This window comes from Carcharhinus amblyrhynchos, chromosome 12 (assembly GCF_965287045.1).
Source record: "Carcharhinus amblyrhynchos chromosome 12, sCarAmb.v2.hapA, whole genome shotgun sequence".
Lineage (NCBI taxonomy): Eukaryota > Metazoa > Chordata > Chondrichthyes > Carcharhiniformes > Carcharhinidae > Carcharhinus > Carcharhinus amblyrhynchos.
Window position 1 is genome coordinate 48,574,957 of NC_137335.1, and position 19,463 is coordinate 48,594,419.

Sequence of the window (19,463 nt, forward strand, 5' to 3'; positions counted from 1 at the left end):
AAATTTCTGTGAAGGGTGTCACTCAAGGATAGTAGATGGTTGAAGAATGATGAGTCCTCATCTGAATGATGAGAACTTTGGGGTGCCAATACTGGGATGGGAACAGAAACCTTTGTTGGCCATGCTGTCTAAGAACTTGCCCACTCAACTGCATGTTGTATTAATACACATAGCAAAAATGATTAATCCGTTCCCTATATAAATAAATGTCAAATTAAAGCTAGCACAAATCAGCCTCCCATCCATTGACTCTGTCTACTCTTCCCACTGCCTCAACAAAGTAGCCAGCAAAATTAAGGACCACAAACACCCCTGACGTTCTCTCTTCCACCTTCTTCCATCGGAAATAAGATCACATACCAACCGACTCAAGAACAGCTTCTTCCCTCTGCCCTCAGACTTTTGAATGGACCTACCTTGCATTAAGTTGATCTTCCTCTACACATTAGCTATTACTGTAACACTACATTCTAGACTCTCTCGTTTCCTTCTGTATGAATGGTATGCTCTGTCTGTGTAATGCGCAAGAAATAATACTTTTCACTGTATGCTAATATACGTGACAAAAGTAAATCAAATCAAATCAATCAATCAAACATGTGAATTAGTCTGTGTTTAGTTAGCTGATCTCAACCAAGGAAGCTACCATGTGCCACAGTTGCCTTCATTACACCTTAGGTTAAGAAAGCAAAATTGGCTTTTGCAAATTCTTTATTCAGGTGCAGATGTCACTGGCAAGATTAACATTAATCCCCCTTGAGAAAGTAGTGGTGAGCTTCTTATACTGTTGCAGTCCATGTGGTGATGGCACTCCCATAGCCCTAATATTGTTAGGGACTAGATCAGAAAACTCAAGATATATTGTAAAGTTAGCCTGGACCCTAACTTCTTATGGTTTTGGCATTAGGGTGAGCATAAGGTATTCCACTCCAAGTATTCTGCTTCAATTGACACACTTAGAAGCTTTTATTAAAAGAAACTTTATTTAAGAACATAGTTAGAATATAACAAATAGAATTAGCATAGCTTTTACCAATTTAAATGCTTAAACATGACAAGTTACAATTCATAACAGCTAGCTATCTCTATAGTTCCAATGTAAGCAGCACCCCATAGACATAAATCCCTTCTTCAGAACCAGTTAGCATCAAAAATACATATGTTCGCATGGATACTAGATTTACAGCCTATTAACACCTCTGGACAGGGATTCATACAGAAACTTGTCTTCTAGCTCTCGTGCAACCACCTCCAAAGAAAGGTCCACCCCGAAACAGCAGAATCTCAAAGAAAGAAACTTATGTTCTGGCAGATTTCAGTCTCCAACTCCAGAGAGAGAGCAAAAGGCACTGCTATCTAACAACTCCAAGCAGCATCTAAACTTCCAGTCACATGATTTTCTGTCCAATAACCTAATCAAGCCTTACTCTGCAAAACCCCAGGGAAACACTAAAATAACAGAACAATGTTATTTCAGATTCAAACCAACATTCTAGCAATTCGGAGCAATTATGTTGCAGCAGTAACAATACAGAGCTGCTGGTTACAGACCCAGCAGCACCAGTATTAATAAAACAAACTGCTAAAACAGATCCTGCACAAAAAACATGACCCAAATACATTTCTTAAAGGCACATATCATTACACTATGTAGGGAGTTCCAAAATTTAGTCCCAGTGATAATGAAAGAACTGTAATATGCTTGCAAGGCAGATTGGAGGGAAACTTGGACGTGGTGTTATTTCCATGCACCTGTTGCCCTAGTCTTTCTAGGTGCTGAAGGTTGCAGATTTTGGAACTGTTGCCAAAGAATCCGAGGTGAGTTGTTGGAGTATGGCTGATCAATGATACACACTGCAGCCACAGTGTGCTGGTTGTGGAGAGAGTGAGGGTTTAAGATGGTGGATAGTGGACAAGTGAAGAGTGTGCCTTTTAGATGGTGAAAAGGCTTGAGGATTCAGGTAGTGAACCAGTCACCATAGAATATTTACCAGCTCTTATAGTCACATTATTTATAGGGTTAGGCCCAGTTAATTTTCTGATGCAGGACTTGACAAAGGTAATGTCCTTGAATATCAGGGGAACTCTCTTAAGTTGGAGATGATCATTGCTATCACTTGTGTGTGTGGCACAAATGCTACTTGCCACTTGTGAGTCCATGTCTTGCCGCATACAGACGTAGACTGCTTTGTTATCTGAGGAGTCACAAATAGTGTTGCATATTGGGCAATCATCAGCAAACCTCCTCACTTCTAGCTTTATGATGGGGAGAAAGTCATTAATGAAACAGCCGAAGGTGGTTCATCCTGGGATACTACCTTGATGACTTGGGCTGAGACGATTCACCTCCAACAACCACAAACATTTTCCTTTGTGCTGGTATAACTCCAGCCAATGGGCATTTTATCCAAGTAAAATGAAGGTCAGTGTGAATCATGGTATTCTTGGCAACACATTAAGGTAAATGTTGCCAGATATCAAAAATAATCACTTCCGAGTGCAGATCTTTTGTTCATGTTTGCACTAGGTATGTAATAAGATCTGAATTCTAATGTTCATGTCGGAACCCAAACCAAGCGCGTGTGAACTGGTTATTGGTGAGCAAGTGTAATTTTTATGCAACTGTTGTGGGCCCCTTCCATCACTACCCTGGTGAGGCAGTGATTGGCCAGATTTGCTTTTAGTGAGTAGGAAGTAGCTGGGCAATGTTTCTCTTTGCAGAGTACATGCCAGTGTTGTAGCTTTATTGGAACACCTTGGCTTGGGCATGGCCAGTTCTGGAGTACAAGTCCTCAGCAGTGCAGTTGAAATGTTTCTTGGACCTTGACTGTATCCAACGTACTTATCTATTTCTTGATATCACATGAAGTTGGTGCCACTTCCATTTTTCTGCTGGGAGCTGATCCCCACAATGATTCATATGTAGGTCCTGACCGAGGCATGAAAAACAGGCAAGTATGTGGGTTTTCATTAGAAGATCCTGCTGACAGTGGCAGGTCAGTAGGTCTAAGTGGACTATAAATGAGCTGCTTGAACAAGCAGGGAGGTTCTGCATCATGGCCTCAAGGCCTCAACTTTCTTGTTCACCTTATTTCTGTCAGATGAATGAGCCATTTGTTCTGTGCTCCCCTTCAATCCCCCCAATTTTATGAAATATCCCCACCTGACAACCCTCCCTCCCCAAAGCATGTGACTTTGTGAGCGATTAGGTAAAACCTAACACATGACGGGCCAGTATATGTGATGGTGATGTTTGCAGGTAAGGGGTTCAGTTGGTATTTGTCAATTCACTGAACCTCCACTTTCTCTTGCAGGACAAGCAGATCCACAACTTGAAGAAAAGGGCAAGGACAGGCAGAGGGGTCCTCATTCCTGCTGAGGAAGAGGCTCCCCAGGTAGGGGGAGAACAGGACAGCTGAGCTGTGGCTATTGGTGCAGCTGGAGTGGCAAGGCATTAGAGTGTGAATGAATCCAACCAAGTGCTACCATATGGACATACATGGCCACACAAGCAGTGGTGTAGCTCAAGGGGGAACAGGGGGAATGACCGCTCCCACTGAGCACGTTCTTAAAAGCGGCACATTTTTCAACAGGGTGTTCCTCACAGGCCCCTCAGATCTCTTCCCGAGATATGAAGTCCTCGATCCGTATACTGCAATCACAGAATACGATACGGATACAACATGCTAAAGTTCATGATCACTAATGACATGTGTTCTATTTATCCTAACCTGTCCACATTGTACACATTTTTCTGACCAATAACTAGTGCAGTTGCGGAACAATCCTTTAGCTGGCTTAAACACACAAAGTCCTACCTTCATTCCACAATGGGCGAGGATAGATTGTCTGGGTTAGCTTTGGTCTCCATTGAAAGACAGTTGGCTACTGAGGTAGATTATAATAAAGTAATAGATAACTTTGCTAGAATGAAGCCTATTCAAAAGAGGCTGTTGTAGTTGCTTCATACCTTTTTCATATTGCTTCGTTTTGTTTTCATTTTACATTTAAAATGTAAAATAATTAAATAACACACATGTTTTTATTATGTTTTAATTTTAAATACAAAATAAAAATGTATAATGAATTTTAAATGATTTGGTATGAGTCGTGGCACCTTTTTTATATGCTTGCTCCCCCTAACTTTAGAACCTGGCTACGCCCCTGCACACAAGGATTTATGCTGTGCTCTTGGAATCTTAATATGTTTCATTCTGTTCTCCTTTCCAGCTCCCCATTCTTCCAAGTGGAGCAGCTTCTGAGACAGTGGTGGGCAACCTGTGGCCCGAGAGGCTGCATGCAGCCCACCTGTGTTCTTAGTGCAACCCACGAGACATTTTATTGATTGTTGCCCATGCACAGAGTTACCACATTCTGCTGATTTCCTACCAGTATGACTGAAGTGCGCATGCTGATTAGACACAACGTTGACTGTGAGAGTCATGCGCTCTCTCTGCATCCAAAATATAAATATTTATTTTGTGTTTACCATTTGAAATTGGTAGTTCTCTTAATATGTGAATGATTAAGCAATTCTATAACCGATTATAAAATATTTGGTGTGTAATAAATGTATTCAGTCTTATTCATGTGTCATGGTTAGTGAACAAGCCTAATTTCAATTTCAATCTTGTGGCCCACTGAGATGAAAGCGGGTCACTCATGTGGCCCACTCACTAGCCTAAGTTGCTTATCATTGTTGTAAGATCTGGGTCATGATATACTGCTTGATGTATGCCCACTGGTACATCAGTTATCCTGGGTAACAGCCTTCAGGATCAAGTGAGTATGACAGATGTCCACTCTCCATGGTATCCTAAGTGGTAGAAGATGCAGGTTCAAAGGTGATGAGAGGCTGGCAGGCAGGGTAGACATCCTGAGTCAGCAAACTGTCTTAGTAATGGGACAATGGTCATGTAGATTCCTGAATCTTCGGTGAATCTTGTGTCGACACAGATGTCCCTGGGACATACATGAGACTTTTTATCAAAATTGTTTGCGCCTTTCATGTTCCTAAATGTTAAAGGATGAACCACCTTCAGCTGTTTCATCAATGACTTTCTCCCTATATTAATTGTGGACTGGGAATAGTCAGTTGAGAATATGTGGTTCAAAGTTAGAAGCTGCAGCAAGTCTTAAACTCAGTGTGGAATGTGCTCTTTTATCTTTCTTATCTGCTTTGTAACTTGACAGCACACAAATATGTTTCAGAACTAAATGGGATTTTTCAGGTTACAGTTTAACCAAACAAATAAAATCACTGTCAGACAAGTCTGCAAGCTTACAAGTGGAAACTTCAGTATACTGAGAATGGTATAAACACAAGCAAAGCAAACAAACAATGAAGTAATCTGAAAATCAATTTGTACAAAGGTTTTAACTGGGGTAAAGTTGGAACTTAGCAGATTGTTCAGTTTTGTGATAGACTCGATTAGTTAACTTCAGATGCATTGTGAATACATTTTCTAAATTGTAAACTGTCTCAATTTTTTGAATCTTTTGTAGATTCTAGCGCAAGGGTGAAAGATCACAAACAATACTGGATTACAATCTGCACAGCATGCAACGGTTACAGTGCTGCCCTTACATCCCTTCATATTAGTTTCAAAATTACATCTACCTAAAATATATAACAATTTATTGCAGTGACAAAGCTGCAACAGCTAAATAAGCAAAATAACAGTGAGAAGAACTCGGGGGAGGGGTGGACTGGTCAGATCTTGGGGAAGATTAGATTGGGCCTTGGGTGGGGGTGTAGCTTTACTTTGAAGGGATGACAGGTTAGGTCAGGCCTGGTTGGTAGGGTGGTATTTGGAGTTGGGTCAGGCAGGGGGAAAGGATGTGAGAGTGGAGCATGACTTGGGGTAAAGTGGAGAGAGATGACTCTGATGGGGGTAGGAAAAAGAGTCCCCATGAGGATGGGGTGAACTCATTGGGGGGAAGGGGTTGTGGGGAGATGCCTGGGGTATCAGGGGATGTGAGTATCTGTAGGGATGGAAGATTTAGTTGTGGGTTAGGACAAGTATGCTGGAGTTTCAGAATTGTGGAAGGTGTCTCATGAAATGTCAGTGTGGGTCTGTACAATAGTTCCCCAAAAGTTATTTCCTTCTAACTTTTTATTCATTCAAGTTATGTGGGCCTCACTGGCTGGGCCAGCATTTATTGCTAATCCCTAACTACCATTGAACTGAGTAGCTTGCTAGGCCATTTCAGAGAGCTCTGAAGAGTCAATCACATTGCCGTGGGTCCGGAGTCACATGGAAACCAGACCAAGTGAGGTTGGCAGATTTCTTTCTTAAAGGGCATTAATGAACCTAATGGGTTTTTGCAACAATCAACAGTGGGTTCATGCTCATCATTAGACTTTTACTTCCAGATTTTAAATGAATTCAAATTTCGCTGTCTACCTAAGTCCATGGAAACAAAAAATCCTTAGAGTGCAGAAAGGTCTTCCAGCCCATCAAATCTATACCAATTCTCTGAGAGACAACCCCCCCCCAACCCTACCCCATAACCCTGCGCATTTCCCATGGCTAATCTATAAATGTTTGGACACCAAGGGACAATTTATAATGGCCAATCCATCTACCCTGCACATCTTTGACTATGGGAAGAAATCTGAGCACCCAGAGGAAACCCATGCAGACACTTGGAGAACGTGCAAACTCCACACAGATGGTCACTCAAGGTTGGAATCAAACCCAGGTCCCTGGTGCTGTGAGGCAGCAGTGCAAACCACTGTGTCCCCCCTCCCCCCACACAGAGAATTACCCAGGATGTATGGATTACAAGTCCAGTAACAATACCACTACACCACTGCTTCCCTTAAACTGGCTAACTTTGATTTGATTTATTATTGTCACATAGAATCATAAAATCCTACAGTGCACAAGAAGGCCATTTGGCCCATCAAGTCTACATTGACACGATTCCACCCAGGCCCTATCCCCATAACCCCATGCATTTACTCCAGCTAGCCCCCTGACACTAAGGGGCAATTTAGCATAGCCAGTCCGCCTAACCTGCACATCTTTGGACTGTGGGAGGAAACAGGACCATTCGGAAGAAACCCACACTTACACGGAGAGAACATGTAAACTCCACACAGACAGTGACCCAAGCCGGGAATTGAACCAAAGTCCCTGGCGCTGCTAACCATTGTGCCACCGTGCTGCCATATACATGTATTAGTATACGGTGAAAAGTATTATTTCTTGGGGCTATAAAGACAAAGCATACCATTCATACAAAAGGAAATGAGAGAGTGCAGAACGTAATTTTACAGTCATAGCTTGGGTGTAGAGAAAGATCAACTTAATGCGAGGTAGGTCCATTCAAAAGTTTGACGGCATCAGGGAAGAAGCTGCTCTTGAGTCGGTTGATACATGTCCTCAGAGTTTTGTATCTTTTTCCCAATGGAAGAAGGTGGAAGTGAGAATTTCCGGGGTGTGTGGGGTCCTTGATTACACTGGCTGCTTTTCCAAGACAGTGCGAAGTGTAGACAGCGTCAATGGGTGGGAGGCTGGTTTGAGTGATGGACTAGGCTTCGTTCACGACCCTTTATAGTTTCTTATGGGTCTTGGACAGAGCAGGAGCTATACCAAGCTGTGATGCAACCAGAAAGAATGTTTTCTATGGTGCATCTGTAAATGTTGGTGTAAGTCGTAGCGGACATCCCAAATTTTCTTAGTCTCCTGAGAAAGTAGAGGTGTTGTTGGGCTTTCTTAATTATAGCGTCTGCATGGAGGGACTAGGACAGGTTGTTGGTGATTTGGGCACCTAAAAACCTGAAGCTCTTGACTATTCCTACTTCATTTTCATTGATGTAGATAGGGGCGTGTTCTCCATTATGCTTCCTGAAGTTAATGGCAATCTCCTTCATTTTGTTGACATTGAGGGAGAGGTTATTGTCGTTGCACCAGTTCAGCAGATTCTCTATCTCTTTCTTGTACTCCGTCCCATCATTGTTTGAGATCCGATCCATCAGCAAACTTGAAAATCGAATTGGAGAGGAATTTGGCCACACAGTCATAGGTAAACAAAGAGTACAGTAAGGGTCTGTATGATTGGTGTAACAGAGTTGAAACCGTCCAAAGTTTGCAATTTAAATCACACCTTTGAATGTTCCTACTGCAGGGCAATTGCCCTGGGGATGTTTCTCAGGAGAAACTGGTCTAGCCCAACAAGCTTTTGCAGTGTGACCTGTTTTGCCATTTCTTGCATTGACAATTCTTGCTCCAGCATTCACTCATTGAATGATCCATTTTGGCACATCTGTGACATGTTTGTTGCTGTTTTGACTTCTTATGGACAGTTCTCAACTTGTGGATCTTTATACCTGCACCAAATTGTGAAGCCTCTTAGCAATCAATTCCATTGACACTGTGATTTCTACTGCTGTCTTTGAAGTCAAATTATGTTCAATAAGCAATTATCTTTGGATAGCCTCATTTTGAAGTTTACAAACTATAAGATCTTGAAGATTTTTTTCTAATGATTCACCAAATTCATAATGTTGTGCCAGCCTTTTAAGGTTGCCACAGATAGCAATGTTTTTGCCTCTCACTCGATTCCTTTGGTGGAACCTGAACCATTCTAAATTGGAGAGTAATGCTTTTCAGGGGTCTTTGTCAAGTCTTAAGTTTTGATTCCTGGTTTTGCTGGATAAACCAAACTTTGGAGCAAATTGAAGGTTTTACTTTCTACTGCACTGAGAAAAGCTGGGATGAGCAATTGACCTGCAATTTTATTTACCTGGACAAATACTGAAAATGTTCTACACAGGTGGCTCATGATTCATTTTCTTAATTGAAAGGGCCCATGGCACATAAATGACCTGTCATTTCTCTTGCAGGCTCAACACTGCTCAATATATTTATTTTACTGTCTTCCCCAGTAGTTGCTCTTTTTTACCCTGGAGATCGTTGACTTCATGTATTTTTTTTCAAATGGCCCCAGCCAATCAGCAGACTGTCCCTTATTTTCAAATATGCCAGATACTGCCTAGAATCCCACCCTTCTCTGATCAGAAAATCCTCCTCTTTTAAAACCAGAGAACTCCACCATTTTATAATTGTATAATAAGTCCCACACTCTGCTGCTACATACTGCAACACGTGCGTGAACCCTGAAGCTCAGAGGAATTCAGGATTCAGGATGATAGGGATTCAAGACCGGCACATTCCTATAATGATGAAAGATAAGTATGGCAAGTTTTGGGAACCTTGGATAACAAGAGATATTGTGAGCCTAGTCAAAGAGAAAAAGGAAGCATCTGTCAAAGCTAAGAGACTGGGAACATACAAAGCAAGTGTGGAAAACCAAAGTAGAAAGAAACTTAAGCAAGGAGTAAGGAGAGCTAAAAGGGGTCACGAAAAACATTGGCCAGCAAGATTAAGAAAATTCCAAGGCTTTTTATACATATAAAAAAAGGAGGGTAGTCAGGGAGAGGGTTGGCCCACTCAAGGACAAGAGAGGGAGTCTATATGTGGAGCCAGAGGAAATGGTGAGGTATTAAATGAGTAATTTGCATCAGTATTCACCAAAGAGAAGGACTTGGTGGATGATGAGTCTGGGAAAGGGTGTGTAGATAGTTTGAGTCATGTTGAGATCAAAAAGGAGGTATTGAGGTTCTTGAGAAACATTAAGGTAGACAAGTTCCCAGAGTCTGATGGGATATACCCCAGAATACTGAGAGAGCCTTGAGAGAAATCTTTGTATCCTCACTGGCTACAGGGGAGGTCCCAGAGGATTGGAGAAAAGTCAATGTTGTTCCTTTGTTTAAGGGTAGCAAGAATAATCCAGGTAATTACAGGTCAGTGAGTCTTACATCAGTAGGGAAATTATTAGAGACGATTCTTCGAGACAGGATTTATTCTCACTTGGAAATAAGTGGATGCATTAGTGAGAGGAAACATGATTTGTGAAGGGGAGGTCATGTCTCACTAACTTGATCAAGTTTTTCAAGGGAGTGATGAAGATAATTGATGAGGGTAGCCAGTGGATGTTGTCTACATGGACTTCCGCAAGGCCTTTGAAAAGGTCCCTCATGGTAGACTGATGCAGAAGGTGATGTCATGTGGCAAGGTGGATACAGAACTGGCTGAGTCAAAGAAGACAGAGGGTAGCAGTGGAAGGGTGTGTTTCTGAATGGAGGGCTGTGATCAATGTGTTCCTCAGGGATCACTGCTGGGAGCATTGCTGTTCATAATATATACAAATGATTTGGAGGAAAGTGTAACTGGTTTGATTAGTAAGTTTGCGGGTGACACAAAGGTTGGTGAATTTGCAGATAGCGACGAGGAGCATCAGAGGATATTGCAGGATATAAATCGGTTGGAGACTTGAGCAGATGGAGTTTAATCCAGTCAAATGGATTTTTACTAGAATGCTACCGGGACTTGATGAATTGAGTTATAAGGAGAGGCTGAATAGACTGGAACTTTTTTCTCTGGAGCTTGGGAGGCTGAGGGTTGACCTTATAGACATCTATGAAATAATGAGGGGCATAGACAAGGTAGATATTCAATATCTTTTCCCAAAGGCAGGGAATTCTAAAACTAAAGGGCATAGGTTTAAGGTGAGAGGGGAGAGATACAAAAGTGTCCAGAGGGGCAATTTTTTCACATTGAGGGTGGTGAGAGTCTGGAATAAGCTGCCAGAGGTAGTAGTAGAGAAGGTACAATTTTATCCTTTAAAAAGCATTTAGGTAGTTACATAGGTACGATGGGTATAGAGGGATATGGGCCAAATGTAGGCAATTGGAATTAGCTTAGGGGTTTTTTAAAAATAATAAGGGCAGCATGGACAGGTTGGGCCGAAGGGCCTGTTTCCATGCTGTAAACCCCTATGACTCTATAAAAGTGAGGTAATATATTTTGGAAGGTCTAATACAGATAGGAAATATACAGTAAATGGCAGAACCTTTAAAAATATTGATAAGCAAGGGTGTACAGGTACACAGGTCACTGAAAGTGGCAATGCGGGTGGAGAAGATAGTCAAGAAGGCATATGGTATGCTTGCCTTCATCGGCCAGGGCATTGAGTTTAAAAATTGGCAAGTCATGTTGCAACTTTATAGAACTTTAGTTAGGCCGCACTTGGAATATAATGTTCAATTCTGATTGCTGCACTACCAGAAGAATGCAGAGGCTTTGGAGAGGATACAGAAAAGATTTACCAGGATGTTGCTTGGCATGGAGGGCATTAGCTATGAGGAGGTTGGAGAAATTAGGTTTGTTCTCACTGGAATGACAGAGGTTGAGGGGTGACCTGATAGAAGTCTACAAGGTTATGAGAGGGATGGACAGAGTGGATAGTCAGAAGCTTTTTCCCAGGGTGAAAGAGTTAATTATTAGGGGGCACAGGTTTAAGGTGTGAGGGGCAAGGTTTAAACGAGATGCACAGGGCAGATTATTTACACAGAAGGTGGTAGGTGCCTGGAACTCGTTGAGGGGGGAGGTAGTGGAAGCAGATACAGTAGTGGCTTTTAAGGGACATTTTGATAAATACATGAATAGGATAGGAATAGAGGTATATGGGCCTCAGAAAGGTGGGGGTTTTAGTTAAGTTGGGCAGAATGGTCAGTGATGGCTTGGAGGGCTGAAGAGCCAGTTCCTGTGCTGTAATTTTTTTTGTTCTTTGAACCTACATAATTTTTTTCCAGCACAAAACACATTTTTTTCCTTTTTTTATTTGGTCTTCCTTCACTGGCATTTCAATCTTTGATCTTGTTGTTAATTTTCCCCAGCTCTCTAATATTCTAAGTGCAAGAATCCACAATTTTTTTTCTACTTAGGATCTTTCTTGATTTTTGCAAAACAAAATTCTAACTCATCGCCAATTTTCTTTTTGTATCATCCTAACTATGTTAGGGATTGTGGGTTTTAAACAAAAGGAAAAAGTTGTGGTTTGCACACATAGATTCAAAATAACAACAACAAATTTTATTGCAGAAGTTGTTGCCTGTACAGAACAGAAATTGAAACTAAGCAGGAGTCTGTGGAACATGTTAATGACATCACCGACAAATCACGTGACTGGCTCTTAAAGCAATCATGCAACCACTTAAATATATAACAGCAGCACTTTCGTGTCTGAGGCACCAAGTTGTGAGTCCACTTCAGAATTTAAAGTCATTTACAGCAAAAATGGCATATTGAGTACATAAATCAAGGCACCAATCCAGTGTCGTAGATTGGTGGAGGGAGTGCTACACTATTCGAGATGGTTTTTTATTTGAATGAGGTATTAAATAGAGGGATGCAAAAGACCCCATGCCATTTTTGAAGAAGAGTAAAGCCATCCCTGGCTATATTGACCTCTCACTCAACATAATATAAACTGAGAATCTTATATATCCCATTACAATTTGTGAGAGTTTACAAATGTTTGCTAAGCCTACAATGTTCCTTTAGTCCTAATTGTATCAAACAAGTTCAGACTTTGTACAATCCATTTTCATTGAATGTTCTGATTTTAGCTCAGCAGGACTAAAGCCACAAGTACATTTAAATCCCAACATGGGATGGTCAGGGCTTGTTGTGTTCTCTGCATCACAACTAGTGACTACATCAGAAAAGCGCTCCATCCGCTGAGAAGTGCTGTGTGCTCCTGTGATTATGAAATGTGGAAATATTTCTCTCCATATTTTAACTGAAAATAAACACATCATTGAACTTGCCCAGCAATTCCCCTCACATTAGATTTAAAAACTTCCTGGAGGTGTTGCAATAATTTTTCATTTGAACGGCCTGAGGAAGAGGATCCTGCCAGTGGCTGGGGGATGCAGCCGGGGATGTGTGGGTGAAGAGCAGCTCAGAGCCCAGCTCCCTCCGCTCCAGGTACAGTCTGACCGCCATCGCACAGCCGCCTCTCCCCGGAGCAGGAGTCGCAGCTTCTGGTCGGGAAACCGGCCGCGGCGAGCCCGGGGCCTCCGAACCCTCCCGTCTGAAAGGGCCTCATACGGTGAGTATCCGGTCGCGGTGCGGCGGGGGGCACCGGCCCTTGGCCGGCAGTTGGAGCGCGAGCCTCCGGGCCGGCGGTTGGAGCGCGAGCCTCCGGGCCGGCGGTTGGAGCTCGGGCCCCCGGGCCGGCGGTTGGAGCTCGGGCCCCCGGGCCGGCGGTTGGAGCTCGGGCCCCCGGGCCGGCGGTTGGAGCTCGGGCCCCCGGGCCGGCGGTTGGAGCTCGGGCCCCCGGGCCGGCGGTTGGAGCTCGGGCCCCCGGGCCGGCGGTTGGACCCCGGGCCTAATTCCCTCCCTTGGCTGCAAAGCTGAGGCACCTTTCCTAGAAAGAGCAGCGGGTTTGTCCCAGTCCTTCAGCCGGTATCCTGACACAAGCTGCCCTTCAAACCCGCGATACAGTAAAAAACAGTCTTGGAACCAGAAGAAAAAAATCATAATCATACTTTCAAAAACAATAACTTAAAGTCCTTTTTAACGCTGTAAGAGTCCATCAATTCAGCCTCTTGTTCAATTCAGCTCAGGAGGCTGCTTAAAGAATTATATCATTGATTTATGCTGTACTCGAATTACAATTATTTTGATCTAAATTAGGACTTCCTTTTTAAGTAAAGAATGTGATATTTTTTCTCTCTCCAGTCCATCATGGAGAATCCAATGAACAGCGAGAGAAAGAAAAGTAAGAACCCCAGCACATCTTCAGAGGAGCAAAAAAGAAAAGACAGGGGTAATGGTTGTTTTTATTTGTTTGCCATTAGTCTCAAATAGTGATCACACAAAGAGCATTGAAATTGCTAAAACTGTTCAAAAAACCATTTGGTGAACAACCACCAACAAGCCAGCGACCGCAATCCCCACTCACCCCGCCCCTGCCAATCTAAAGTTGACCATCCTCACTTTGAAGGATTGCCTCCATTTTGGTGGGAACAACCTTTCTCAGTTTTGATTCCAAGTGTGGCCTGCAAATCTGCTACTCCTGGGTAGTTATTTCTCCTGTTGTCCTTCCTGCTAAATCATTCTGCAAGTTCATCTAATTGTAGGTGCCCTGTTTGTGAACCAGGGATGATGAGTGGCAAGAGATAGGAAAACAATTGATATGAAAGACAGACAGATGTTTCTTGCTTTCTACTAATTTGAGTTTTTATTAAGAATGATTTGAATTTAGAGAGCAAAGCTGTGTAAGCAGTGAGGTGGGAAACTGAAGCTATTGCCACCATTGTGGGAGAGGGGACCAAGGATAAAAAAGGTTAGAGTTAAGTGGAAAAGAGATAGGGATCATGATGGAGCTGTGGGTATGTGGGAGGGAGGACAGTGGGTAGAGGGAATCTGAAGAGGTAGAGGATGTGATGAGTTGGAGAAGTATGTCCGATGGGAAGGGAGCAGCCGAGTGTCATTTTTGTCTAAATTGCCGTTTTCAGATATAAATAGCAGCTGAGTTCTGCTAATTATTGATAGATCAGATTTATTTTTTAAAAAACACTATAAGTTAAGTTCTAATAATCTGTACATTACAATGTACTAAACACAAACAAACTCTGACAGTCAAATCTCCACACCAATGTGTCACGTTTCCTCCTCATATTACACAATATAATAAGAACATAAGAAATAGGAGCAGGAGTAGGCCATCCAGCCCTTCGAGCCTGCCCCGTCATTCAATAAGATCATGGCTGATCTGAATTTTAGAAAATTGGATTACTTCATTAGGTATCAAATTCATACAACATAGATAAAACACTGCAGACCACAGTATCCAAAAATGAAAACTCACACCAATGTCAAAAATGTATTTTTCCTGACTGATCATGACTAAGTTTTACTAATATACCCAGGTGTGTTGTGAGTTTTTATACAATATGTTACATCATCAATTACACCCTTCAACTTTTGCTGTAGCACTACAGTTTTGCATCTTACTTAACATCTTGTTTGAGCCGCACATTAATTTCCCCAATTTCATTTGCCCTGTGCCAATTTGCATCTGACTCAGGCAATAACCTAATAATTTCTGGATTACTACTTGAGCCACGTGCAAATTGTCACAGGACAAATAATGTGAGAGAAATTAATGTAAAGCTCAAAGATTAATGTCGGAGAAGTGGATTCCTGTTCATAGGGCACTGGGACCAATTTTGGGGGAAGTGGGGCTGTATCGTTTGGATGGTCTACATTTGAACTGTGCTGGCACCAGTGCTCAAGCATAACTAGGGAAGTAGAGAGAGTTTCAAACTAAATAATGTGGTTGTAGGATCAAATTTTGTAAATCAAGGAGTAGCAACAAGGCAAGAGAGAAAGGTATTAATATGGCAAATGATCTACATCCCAGAGTATTTAAGGAAGTGGCCTCTAGAAATAGTGGATGCATTGGTGGTCATCTGCCAAAATTCTATAGACTCTGGAACAGTTTCTACGGATATAACCCCAATATTTAAAAAGGGAGGTGGAACAAAAATTCAGCCTCATGTCACTAGCAGGGACAGAGTCCATTATAATAAGATTTAATAGCAGGACACTTGGAAAACGGTGGTAGGATCGGGCAGAGTTAGCATGGATTTACAAAAGGGAAATAATACTTGACAAATCTACTGGAACTCTTTGAGGATGTAACTAGTAGAGTTGATGAGGGGGAACCAGTAAACGTGGTTTATTTGAACTTTCAGAAGGCTTTTGACAAGGTCCACATAAGAGAGTAGCATGTAAAATTAAAGTGCCTGCGATTGGGGTAGCATTTTTAGATAGATAGAAAACTGGTTGGCAGTCAAGATTCTCATTGGCAGGCAAGAAACAGACAGGAAACAGAATAGGGTCTTTTTCCGAATGGCAGGCAGTGACTTGTGGGATACCTCAGGGATTAGTGCTAGCTTCCCACCTATTCACAGTTTATATTAATGATTTAGATGAGGGAACTAAACATAATATCATCAAATTTGCAGATTACACAAAGCTGGGTGGGAAGATGAGCTGTGAGGAGGATGCAGAGATGCTTCAGTATGATTTGGACAAGTTGTGTTAGTAGGCAAATGCATGGCAGATGCAGTATAATGTGGATAAATGTGAGGTTATCTGTTTTGGTAGTAAAAGCAAATTATTATGTGACTGGTGATAGATTGAGAGAGGGAAATGTGCGATGAGGCTTGGGTGTCCTTGTGCACTAGTCACTGAAAGAAAGCATGCAGGTGCAACAGATGGTGACGAAAGCAAATGGTATGTTCGCCTTCAGTGCGAAAGGATTCGAGTAGAGGAGCAAGGATGTCTTGCTGAAATTATGATGTGGAGATGCCAGTATTGGACTGGGGTAAATACAGTAAGAAGTCTCACAACACCAGGTTAAAGTCCAACAGATTTATTTGGTAGCAAAAGCCCCTAGCTTTCGGAGCACTGCTCCTTCTTCAGGTGAGTAGGATTTTAGTTCACAAACGGGGCATGTAAAGACACAAAGTCAACTTACAAAATAATGGTTGGAATGTGAGTCTTTACAGATAATCAAGTCTTAAAGGTACAGACAATGTGAGTGGAGAGAGAGTTAAGCACAGGTTAAAGGGATACGTATTGTCTCCAGCCAGAACAGTTAGTGAGATTTTGCAAAGCCCAGGCAAGTCATGGGGGTTACAGATAGTGTGACATTAACCCAAGATCCCAATTGAGACCGTTCTCATATGCGGAACTTGGCTATTAGTCTCTGCTCAGCAACTCTGCATTGTCATGTATCGTGAAGGCCACTTTGGAGAACGCTTACCCGAAGGTCAGAGGCCGAATGCCCATGACCGCTGAAATGTTCCCCAACAGGAAGAGAACGCTGTTGCCTGTTGATTGTCGAGTGGTGTTTATTCATCTGTTGTTGTAGTGTCTGCATGGTCTCCCCAATGTACCATGCCTCGGGACATCCTTTCCTGCGGCGTATCGGGTAGACAATGTTGAGCAAGTTGCAAGTGTATGTACTGTGCACCTGGCGTATGGTGTTCTCACGTGAGATGATGGCATCCATGTCGATGATCTGGTACGTCTTGCAGAGGGTGCTGTGGCAGGGTTGTGTGGTGTCATGGTCACTGTTCTCCTGAAGGCTGGGTAGTTTGCTGCAAATGGTCTGCTTGAGGTTGTGCGGTTATTTAAAGGCAAGGTGTGAGGATGGCCTTGGCGAGATGTTAGTCTTCATCAATGACATGTTGAAGACTCCGGAGAAGATGTTGTAGCTTCTCCGCTCCGGGGAAGTACTGGATGACGAAAGGTAGTCTGTCCGCCATGTCCCATGTTTATCTTCTGAGGAAGTCGGTGCAGTTTTTCGCTGTGACGTATCAGAACTGTCGATCGATGAGTCGCGCGCCATATCCTGTTCTTATGAGGGTACCTTTCAGCGTCTGTAGATGTCTATTGCGATCCTCCTCATCTCAGCACCATGACACCACACGACCCTGCCACAGCAACCTCTGCAAGACGTGCAGGATCATCGACACAGATGCCCATCATCTCACATGAGGACACCATCCATCAGTCATATGGTACAAACACTTGCAACTTGGCCAACTTTGTCTACCTGATATGCTGCAGGAAAGGATGTCCTGAGGCATGGTACACTGGGGAGAACATGCAGACGCTACAACAACAGATGAATGAACATTGTTCAACAATCACCAGGCAAGAGTATTCTTCAGCGGTCACGGGCATTTGGCCTCTGATCATTGGGTACGCGTTCTCCAAGGCAGCCTTCATGACACACAACAATGCAGATTCACTGAGCAGAGACTGATAGCCAAGTTCCGCACACGTGAGGACGGCCTCAACCGGGATCTTGGGTTCATATCACACTGTCTGTAACCCCCATGACTTGCCTGGGCTTGCAAAATCTCTCTAACTGTCCTGGCTGGAGACAATATACATCTCTTTAATCTGTGCTTAACACTCTCTCCACTCACATTGCCTGTACATTTAAGACTTGATTACCTGTAAAGACTTGTATTCCAACCATTATTTTGTAAATTGAGCTTTTGTGTCTTTATATGCCCTGTTTGTGAACTGAAATCCCACTTACCTGATGAAGGAGCAGTGCTCCAAAAGCTAGTGGCTTTTGCTACCAAATAAACCTGTTGGACTTTACCCTGGTGTTGTGAGACTTCCTGCCGAAATCACACGGCCTTGTTGAGACCACATCTGGAATATTGTGTGCAGTTTTGGTCTCCTTAGAGGTTCTTGCTGTGGAGGGAACGCAGCAAAGGTTTACCAGACTGATTCCTGGGATGGTGGGATTGAATCAGTTTAGAATGTATTTGCTGGTGTTTAGAAGAACGAAGGGGGAAATCACATAAAAACCTAAAAAATTTGAAAAGAACTAGACGTAGTAGATGCAGGAAGGAAGTTCCTAATGGCAGGGAATCCAGAGCTAGGGATCATAGTCTAAGGATACAGGATAAACCATTTAGCCTGAGATGAGGAATGTTTCTTCACCCAGAGAGTTGTAAGCCAGTGGAATTCTCCACCACAGAAAGCAATTGAGGCCAAAACATTGTATTTTTCAAGATGGAGTTAGTATAGCTCTTGAGACTATGGGGATCAAACAATATGGCGAAAACAAGAACAAGTTACAGAGTTGGATGATCAGTCATGATCATAATGAATGTTGGAACAGGCTCATAAGGCTGAATGGCCTACTCCTCCTATTTTCTTGCTATGTATCAGCCAGAGCCTGAATGTTGACCTGGTCTTACTGCATATGAACACAGACTTTTTCAGTATCTGAGGAAACATGAATGGTTCTGAACATATACAATTATTTGCAGACATTCCACATAATGACGTAATGATGGAGGGAATGGCGTTGATGCAACAGCTAAAGATGGTCAGGCCTAGGACACTGCCCTGAGTAGCACCTGCAGCAATGATTGATCTCCAACAGCTATAGCTATCTTCCTTTGTGCTAGATAAGATTCCAATTAGTGGAGACTTTCTTCTTCTTCCCCACCCCCCGCCCGTAATGAGGTCAGGAGTTGAGTGGCCCTGGAAGAGCCCAAACTGAGGGTCATTAAGCCGGTTATTGCTGAATAAATGCCACTTGATAGCACTTTCAACTACGCCTTCGATTACTTTACTGATGATAGATTGATTTGACTGATGGGGCAGTAATTGGCCTAATTGGATTTGTTCTGGTTTTTGTGGACAGGACATATCTGGATAATTTTCCACATTGCTGAATAACTATACCAGAACAGCCTGCCTAGCGATGTGGCTATTTCTGGAGCACAAGTCTTCAGTACAATTGTCATAGCCTTTGCAGTATCCATTGCCTTCAGCCTTTTCTTAGTATCAAATCGGGTGAATCTAATTGGCTGAAGACTGGCAGCTGTGCTGATGGCAACCTCAGGGAGGGAGCTAAGATAGGTCATCCACTCAGTCTTACTGGCTAAAGATGGTTGCAAATTCTTCAGTCGTGTCTTCAAGCCGCACCCACTCATCTTACACAATTACCTACACTTTGTTGCTTGTCACAGTGGCTTTGAGACATTTAAACTTGCC

The 19,463-nt window shown here is 42.7% G+C and overlaps 1 protein-coding gene across 4 annotated transcripts in view; it reads left to right on the forward strand.

The window, feature by feature from the left end:
- Positions 1–19,463, forward strand: part of LOC145350954 (uncharacterized) — a 39,374-nt gene that overhangs the window by 2,836 nt on the left and 17,075 nt on the right. Inside the window, exons 1-2 of one of the 4 annotated variants that reach the window (XM_080200481.1) lie at positions 12,532–12,842; positions 13,599–13,686. In XM_080200481.1, the coding sequence (XP_080056607.1) occupies positions 13,605–13,686 (82 nt within the window). In that variant the 5' untranslated portion in view covers positions 12,532–12,842; positions 13,599–13,604. Of the gene's footprint in view, positions 1–12,531; positions 12,967–13,237; positions 13,442–13,598; positions 13,687–19,463 lie in introns of those variants that run through there. The other 3 variants (XM_080200480.1, XM_080200483.1, XM_080200479.1) reach the window with 3 other exon arrangements.